Below are 9,199 nucleotides of genomic sequence, written 5' to 3' on the forward strand. Positions count from 1 at the left end.
TGTGTGTGTGTGTGTGTGTGTGTGTGTGTGTGTGTGTGTGTGCATGTGTGTGTGTGTGTGTTGGGGGGTGTGTGTGTGTGTGTGTGTCTATACACAAGACATTGTTACTCAAGCAACTGGATAGGTTTTTAAATTTTTTGTGTACTATCTCATAATTTACCTGGATGTCTAACCTTCATCAACATGTGTGTGTCTATCTACATGAATGTGCATCTGTGTTTGAATCTACCAAGTTTCAGAGATCTTCTAGTAACGTTACATATATGTACAGTGCAGTTACTGTAATGTTATAAAGATATACTGGTAACTTAAACTGTACACTTTTACAGAGAGGAAGTCAAGATTATCATAGCAAATAGACTTTTTTTTTCAATTTTAAAATCAATAATAGCTGTTTGACAAGGCAACAGATGTTCCATTCCCATAAGGCATCAGTTTGGTAACCATAGCAACTGTAACAGCTGTTCCACTCCCAAGAAAACATCAGGTCCTGTTACCATAGAAACCGTTCCCCCGGCAACTGTAACAGATGTTCCATTCCCACAAGGCATCAGTCTGGTAACCATAGCAACAGGTTGTAACCATAGTAACTCTCTTCTCCTGCCTGCAGGTGCAAGTAGTAGACAAAGTGCCACCAGCCACTGCTTGGTTGGGAGGCAGGCAAAAGGTATCTCACATTTGACCTTTTTGAAATAAACAGTAATGGCCAGTATTGGTACATGTATCATCAACAACAAAAAACAGTGCTAAGCTTCGGCCAATGCAGTATAATTTTTACCGTAAGATTAACCTGCAATTTGAAAGGAAGCTGATAGGAGGCATTAAAGTCTCTGAGTTATCAGCAAGCATACAAATGTTTTCATGTCATGATTAACTGTGTGTTGTTTTACCACCACAGGCAGTCTTTGAGAGGATAGAGTTTAAGTCAGCTAATCTTATAAATCCAGGTAAGACTTGTGTTTCTTCCTTTTTGCATCCAAAGCCATTTGGAGGTTTAGGTTAAGATTTTTCAATGTTTGACTTAGAAGATTTTGATTTCAAAAGCAATACTCCCATCTGCTCATGTTTTGAGTATTCATAGATTACTGAACTGCCAAAGAGAGAGAGAGAGATTATTGTACTGATATGAAAAATTTTTTTGCAGCATCTGTACAGAGGGCATTTGATGATGACGTGACCTATGACCTAGTGGTGAACTGTGCGTCAGAAGGCAGACTGGGCCAGATGGAACCGGTAAGAACCAGTTTTCTGTTTTCTCTGTTAAGGCCACTCCGACTTAATTTTATGGATGACATCCGCGCGCGCACTAATTTTCACCTGATCTCAACAAAAAAAAGATCACGTCTTCTGAGGCTCTGGCCTGGCTTTAGGCCCGGGTAGTCCATGGTGGTAACGACAACGAAGCCGGTGGTAACTCTGGAGAACGGCACCCAGGCTACCGAAGCTCCACGACTCAAGAACTCAGTACATTCATACAGTGTTGATTCATAAATTCCGAAAAAAGCCTGGCCTGTCGTATATGTCGCTATGTAATTTGCCAAGTTCACAATACCGGCTTTGTATTACTGTGGTTTAGTAGCATTTTTATTTTTGGCCGGATTTTTCTTTTTTTCGCCCACGCGCACTAGTTTGGGGGTCTTCAGAGGATGTCATCCATAAAATTAAGGCGGTGTGGCCTAAGAGGTCATGGAGTATCTGTATCAGTATGGCCACCCATCAGCATAACACATCGAATGAATTGTTACACTCAATCTTTGCACATTTAATTGCAGGAGCTGTTTAAAGCTTTCTAGTGATGATGCCCCAACTGTGCTTGGTGGCAAGGAGTTCCAGTCTACGATAGTTCTTGGAAACTTTTTGAACACCTCAATTCTTACTTGATAACTCTGATATTTGAAGGCATGACTGTTTCTTGTTCTTTTTTGAGCTGGTATTAGGTATTTAGTAGTTGGTACGTCCACCAGTTTATTAGTCATTTTGTACATCATGCATAGTCTGGACATACATAGTAAGTAAGTCAGTATACATGTGATACATACAATATATATGTTGCTGTTCTATACATGTAGTAAGGTTTTGTAATATCTAGCATTTCTATATGTATTATCATACACGAGTGCATTAAGTTTCAAGTTTCAAGTTTATTAATAAAATCAGCCTTGCAGCCTGTTCACAAGTCAACCAAGCTGAATTACACTGATTTTTACAATCCTGTACATAGTAAATACAAATACACATTTAACATGACAATACATATACAGACACGCAAACAAACATGTTACAAAGCCACACATGGGCACTGAAGTAAAGTCAGAGCCTTGAAAGTCATTACTGCAAGGACTCGTTGTACAGGCATATTGCCTTGTGTAAGGAGTTTTTCAGTCTTTTTGTGCGGGCCGCTGGTACTGTAAGTGCAACTGGAAGTGAGGCACATGAAATATTTATTGTCTTTTAAATTTTAAATCCTTCTTTTTAACTGCAGGTGTATAATGAGGGGATTGTAAAGCTGTCAGTCAACTGTGCAAAGGAGGCATCCCGGAGGGGGGCACGGCGGTATATAGAACTGTCCACAGCACACATCTATGCACCAGACAAGGTAGGGAGGTAGGACAACTCAGGGAACAGCACATGTAAGTTAACGTTCTTTGTGCCTGATATCTGTAAAAAAGACCAACTGTTTGAACTTGTACAGAGTTGTTCAAGCAGTTTGAACTAGTTCTAGCCTATTGGAACCAGTTCCAGCCTGTTTGGTATGGTTTGTACAGCTAAACTCCTCCATGTTGGCAATTGCAGTTTAAGTACATGCCATGTTTTTTTCTGATGAATTCTACCAACACAGATGAATTTTCAAGATGATATATTTATGCATTTTATATTCACAGATATTGTACTGTTATCTTTAATCTTCATAATCTTGATAGATTTTTTGCTTTGTAGGTTGCCAGTACGGAGGAATGTAAGATCTCTCCATGGACAGACATTGCGCAACACAAGCTGAAAGCAGAACAAGAGATCAGCAATATTAAAGGGTAAGACTCAAACTCATGTAGGATGTTCTCTAGATCACTGGATCTGGTGATCTTGTGTTCTCTTTTGGGATCTTGTAATCTTGTGTTTTCTTACTGGATCTTGTCTTATCAGATTCTGTAATAATGAATGAATGAAGACCTTTATTGCACATTTCTGCCACACTTGGCTAAGTACAGGTCACAACAAAACAATAAGAATGAACACGGTTAACAAATACAAAATTAACTATCGTTATATAAATTCAACTTCTCCTCGCTTTTCTGTTATTGCAGTAATAAACGTACAGATCTGTTTTTCGATGGGTGGCTTGTCTAGTTGCATAAGGAATATGAATAATGCAATATACAGCAAGCTGCTAGCTGCTAGGAGGCCCTAACCTACATCACTTCTTCCTGACATCAGTAGCTTAATTGATGTTTTTCATTCATCCATCCTTCTGTATCAGCTCTTTCCTTCAGTCTTTGCTCCAGCCTCACCACTGCTTCTCTTGAACACATCTCACAGGCTGTTTCTCATAGACCTGCTGTATGTACTGTAATAGTGCTTTGGTCTTCAACATTTTCCTTTATTAATTTTATTAATTTTCATTATGTTTTTTCTATCAATTGTATCATTTCTTCTCAGCTTTTATTATTAACAGTCTTATTCTAGTGTTTGATGATACTGTAACTGTAAGTTGTTTTTTGTACAATTTACTTTTCTGTTTCTACAGGTTAAACTACGTAGTTCTGAGACCTGCCATTGTCTATGGACCTGGGGACAGAACTGGACTCAGTAAGTCAATATATAATTATGTAACTGTTATATGTCAGAGGGTAGAAACTCCTCTCTGGTAGAATCAGTATCCCGAATAGAGTCAGACTCTTTAAATTCTAAGATATTCACTAAAAGTCAGTACTTTTCAACTTTAATTCATGTCACTTCAGGTCAATGGATTGACTTAAAATATAACATGTTGTCATTGTCTATCATATCATATCCTTATGTATACATTCTTCGGTGTATTTTCCACTGTATTAAAGTTTTAAACACTGTATTGGTTACCTCCCCTGAGAATGTAATTGAATTTATCTATAGGATCTAACGTATTGAAATCCGTTGAACAAGTGGAAAGAAAGGTGAACAGCAATAGGCGCTTATCATTGTATAGTGTACAAGACAGTAAAAGATTGTGTTGACATGTGTTGTGATTCCAGCCCCCAGAATGCTGGTTGGTGCAGTTTACAAGGAGCTGAGAGAAACCATGAGACTTCTGTGGTCCCCAGAGCTGCGAACAAACACAGTACACGTTACGGATGTCTGTCGGGCAATCTGGCACCTCGGGAACACCGGAAACAGCGGACAGGTCTTCAACTTAGCAGACAAGGGAAACACCAGTAAGCAGTTTTATTTCTGTTCAAAAATTTGTCTCATCTTTGAATATATACATTTGAAAGCAATGTGGTGTAGTTTCACAGTAACATATAATTGTCAAAATTATGGAAATTATCAATTGTCCAAAAAAAGATTGTCAAATCAAGATTTACAGTATTTTTTTGCAGAGCATCTCCACAGAAACTTACATGTAGACAGTAAGTTTTTTTTTTTTTTCCAATGCATTTCTTTAGCACAGGGCCAAACAACAGAATTTGTGTCGCAAATCTTTGGAATCCAGTACGAGTTTCTGGGGTCGGTTATCTCTAATGTTGCCAAGGTAAGTACAATCTGGAGTTACCTTACATGTTAGGAGAATTAAGTAAATAAAAGAAGAAGTAAACTCAAAAGAAAAAAGTAAACTCAAATATTTTGTAACATTTATATAAAACAGTGCCACCGTATGTGTAACAGGCGAGAATATACCACATCATGTTTCAATTTTATAGCAGGATCAATTTAGACTCCTGGCACCATATATATGAATGTGTTTGAGTTAGAATTAGAATTAGAATTAACAGAGCAGACCATATGCAAATGTAAACATGATGCATTTGCAAAGTTGTTGTTATTTTTCAGATCAGCCTTCCAGAAGTTTGTGAGGACCTGAATGAGAAGCACATGGAGCCGTGGTCGGCTGTCTGTCAGCGTAGCGGCATCGTGAACACACCGCTCAGTCCCTTCCTGTATGAGGTGAGCAAAATGGAGAACTAGAAAAGTAACATTTGCAAAGCAAATGCATAATGTTTATCGTCGGATATGGTGTGCTCTGTTAATTCTTACTCAAACACATTGACATACATGTATATGGTGACAGGACACCTACTATGAAATTGCCACATTATGTAACCCAACACCAGTTACTATGGTGACAGACGTCAACAAAAGAGGCCATTGGCCAGGTCAAAGTTTAGTGTTTGGAGCAGAAGAAGAAATGGAGCAAAAACAATATGTTTTCCTTCTGTAAACATAAAAATTGGCTGCTGAAGCTCCATGTGCTGACTCATAATTGCCACAAAAGGCCAGCATGTGTCGGCTTGTCGTAAAAGTCGCTATGTACTACTGCAAATTCATAATACGATGTACCAGCTTTGTATTCCTGTGGGTTTTTTAGAGAAGAATTTTTTACCTGTATGAGGTAAGCAAAATGGCTCCACTACTGAGGTGTTGCCAAAAAATAATTTGGAATGGTGCGTGAATGAGAACATCGGCAGAAGGTACTGCACCTGCTTGAAACAGTTGGAAACTACAGACAGGATGTTAGCCTTACATGTATATGCGCAAATACAACCTTATACGATATAGAGATATAGACAGGAAATTTGGGGGGATTTTTCCCGGATCCAAAAGCCAGGATGTGTGCCTGATAAACAAAAGAAGGGCTGACATTCTGATGTTCCTTATTTTTCTATCGTCCCAAAAATGTCCCAAAGTGTCTTTTTAGCTGTCCCAGCCTAAATTTTAGTGGTCAGTGGCCATTGGACCACATTTAATTTCGGGCCCTGAGACACTGAAACGTAAGCTTAAGGTAAGACTAGTTTGGTTGTGTAAAAGAAAACCCCTGTATCCAAATGTTGACTGTGATTTAGTACATGCCATGATGCCATAGATGACTTTAACCCTCACACTCCCAATGCTTATCCACATGCAGGAACAGCTGTACAACAAGCATCTATGCATCGATGGCAGTGCAATAGAATCTACAGGCTTCACATATCAACATCCACACCTCACAGTGGACAGTCTACGAGAGGTAACCATTAATTAATCTCCAAATATTAGTGCTTGACACCTACCTGTATCAGGTGGGAAAATGGCCAATTAGTTAAACTGTTAACAAAATTGCAAACGTTATGTGCTTGGGAAAGCACTTTGTTTGACTTTCGTCACTCCACCCTGGTGTAAAATGGGTGCTTGACTTCAATTGGGGATGCACAAGGCATTGAAATTAGAGGGATGGGCGCTGCCTTCCAATACCATGCGCTAGCCCACTGCTCCTGTGGCCTCAAAAAGGCTATGGGACAACCTTAATTTTACTTGTCATTGTGCTTGTTGAAAAGAGCTTCATGTAGTGGCATTGTCTAGTACAATGAACCTGTAAATAGTGTACACAGTGTCTTTCTTCTCTGTCACAAACCAGTGGAAGAGGAGGTCTAGCTTTACTGATTTGACATCTTTTTCACTTCCATGACATCAAATGCAATGACTCAAAGAATATACAAACACAGTCATATAAATCAATCAAAACTCGTTTATTGATTAAAAAAAAGGCATTGCAGCCAAAGGCTGAATTGTGCCTTCTTTGCAAGTGTTTACAATGTAGTGTTAAAACAATAAAATAATGCATTTGCATAAATTAAGTACAAGATTTGCTTATGGCTTGCTTGCATGAGTCTGTTTCGACTTTGTCCAGCTCATTTAGCAGTATTCAGGAGTTGCAACAGCGATATGGCACAAGACTATTCTTATATTTAACAGTTGACAGGTAGGTTAACTTATATCATATTTTACCAGTGAACTTTATTCAAATCATTTAGTCGTAACATTTTAGATTGTAGGAGAAATCCAATTTTTTTACCTCTCTTGTTTGCAGGTGATGGAGGGTTTTGCTGCTCAGGACCTCTTCCCAAAGTCTCTCCTGTCCTGAGGAACATCTGCTGTTACCACACGTGCCTACAGCGCACCTGATGTGCATCTGTTGCAGCTGTGTACATGTTAAAGCTGTACAGCTGTCACAGCTGTGCACCTGTCACAGCTGTACACTTGTCACAGCTATGCACCTGTTACAGCTGTGTACATGTTAAAGCTGTACAGCTGTCACAGCTGTACACCTGTCACAGCTGTGCACCTGTCACAGCTGTGCACCTGTCACAGCTGTACACTTGTCACAACTGCACACTTGTCACAGCTGTGCACCTGTCACAGCTGTACACCTGACACAGCTGGACACCTGACACAGCTGGACACTTGTCACAGCTGTACACCTATTGCAAAACTGGTCAGGGATCCGTGGAGTGCTGGAAAGTAGTTTTGAGCTTGTTTTCGATGCTGCTGGAACTGAGGCTACATGAAGAATTTATTTTCAGCCCCTGTTCTTTGAGGCCAACTTCAATAAATAAGGAAAAAGTATAGCTAAAGAACATACTGCCATAGGTATTTAATATATGCAAACTTCTTCAAAGTTAGCTTTAGGCAGTACAGTGGTGGATTGTACTGCGACTGTGCGAAATCAGGATCAGTATTTGAATAAAAGTAGTAGAAATGTTGTCTTTAACTGCGCAAATAAGACCTCGAGCAACACTTCTGCTAAAGTGCCATGCACAATACATGACAGGTTTCACACAGGTGCAGTACGTTCTGCCGATGTGCTGTATTAGATTAGGTATACTATACACTATATATTTTTGTGTGTAGAGTGTGGAATTTTGTGCTAATTAAGTGCCTTTCAAAAGGGCACAACATTAGGGCCCTTCTAGATCTTCCACATATTTCCACATATTGTTATACTGACTATAGTGCCAATTACATTGTGCGTAGTGTCCTTTGTAAGGCCATTCTCCCGCCATTTTGAATTTAGGTAATCTGGGCACTGATTGGTTTGTGCCAAATAAGGCAAGCTCATGAATATTTATATATCTGGCCCCCAAGAACACGGATATGGACTTGATAGGGCAGTGCTAAATCCCAATGATAATAATTTATTTGCTGCGGGATAGCTAGGTAAGACTGATAATCAGTGATAAAAAATATGTAAAAATATCTTCTAGTTGCCATTTAAATAGTTTAAATTATCAATCAAAGATCCTAGTTTCAAAGGAGGTATACTGTATTTTAACACATCATTCTGCCAAAATTTTCAACCTATGTACAAAATGTCTTCAAAATATCATATAGCTTTACAAGGAGCTGACACAAATATTATAAGAAATCGGAATGTTAAGTTTAAGCATTAGTTAATCATTAGAAGTGCTGTAACTATAAAATTGATAGTGCAATAGGTGTAAAATCATGGTGCACATTGGTGCAATTCTCAACTATAGCTGCTTTTGCGTGTGCAATTGTAGTATGCATAGATCTGATTACATATAGGATGCCAACCACAACACAATAGTTTAATGTAATACCTATTAGTAAGATACGAATTAGTGAGTGTTTTGAAAAGATTGTGCCAAGGAAGTGGAGTGTAAGCTGCCATGTATTTTTTCTGTGTGTTTGCTTCATAGAATAAAAAAAACTTCCATTTTGCAGGAAATGTTCACTCATTTGTTTTCTCTTTGTGTATGTACAAGATCATTTCGAGCCCTAAACAAAGTCTTCCAAAGTTAAAGAAGATGTGAAACGAATTTCTTCTCCTGTTACTGCAGTTATTTTTTGACCGATAAAGGCGTTTTTGATCCACGGGGATTTCAATATCAGGTGAGACAAACTGCTGGTCTTATTACTGCAGTTACATTTGGGACTGCTAAGGGGCGCTTTTGATCCATGGCGATTTCAGTATCAAGTGCAACACACTGCTGCCTTATTACTGCAGTGATTTTGGGGCCGCTACGGGTCGTTTTTGATCCACAGTGATTTCAACACCAATATTGGCCCAAACTTTCGTATATACAAGAAACATGTGTCTCTAATACATAAACAGAATTTCTTTTTGTCTTGAAGAGTAAGATAGTGCATTGATTATTCCTTAAACCTCATTAATTTCATTTGTATTTATCTATATCTATTGAACTTACATCCGTTAGTAAGTAGAACTAGA

General features: G+C 38.7%; 1 protein-coding gene across 1 annotated transcript in view; it reads left to right on the forward strand.

The window, feature by feature from the left end:
- Window positions 1-7,188, forward strand: part of LOC109468449 — an 8,307-nt gene extending 1,119 nt beyond the window's left edge. Inside the window, exons 2-13 of the mRNA XM_019766692.1 lie at window positions 429-439; window positions 611-667; window positions 899-947; window positions 1,145-1,233; window positions 2,483-2,596; window positions 2,938-3,029; window positions 3,743-3,804; window positions 4,227-4,406; window positions 4,638-4,723; window positions 5,023-5,136; window positions 6,095-6,196; window positions 7,037-7,188. Coding sequence (XP_019622251.1) covers window positions 429-439; window positions 611-667; window positions 899-947; window positions 1,145-1,233; window positions 2,483-2,596; window positions 2,938-3,029; window positions 3,743-3,804; window positions 4,227-4,406; window positions 4,638-4,723; window positions 5,023-5,136; window positions 6,095-6,196; window positions 7,037-7,090 — 1,010 coding nt within the window. The 3' untranslated portion in view covers window positions 7,091-7,188. The remainder of the gene's footprint in view (window positions 1-428; window positions 440-610; window positions 668-898; window positions 948-1,144; window positions 1,234-2,482; window positions 2,597-2,937; window positions 3,030-3,742; window positions 3,805-4,226; window positions 4,407-4,637; window positions 4,724-5,022; window positions 5,137-6,094; window positions 6,197-7,036) is intronic.
- The last annotated feature ends 2,011 nt before the right edge of the window (window positions 7,189-9,199 follow it).

Source organism: Branchiostoma belcheri, unplaced genomic scaffold (assembly GCF_001625305.1).
Source record: "Branchiostoma belcheri isolate BF01 breed outbred unplaced genomic scaffold, Haploidv18h27 scaffold2, whole genome shotgun sequence".
NCBI classification, from domain to species: domain Eukaryota; kingdom Metazoa; phylum Chordata; class Leptocardii; order Amphioxiformes; family Branchiostomatidae; genus Branchiostoma; species Branchiostoma belcheri.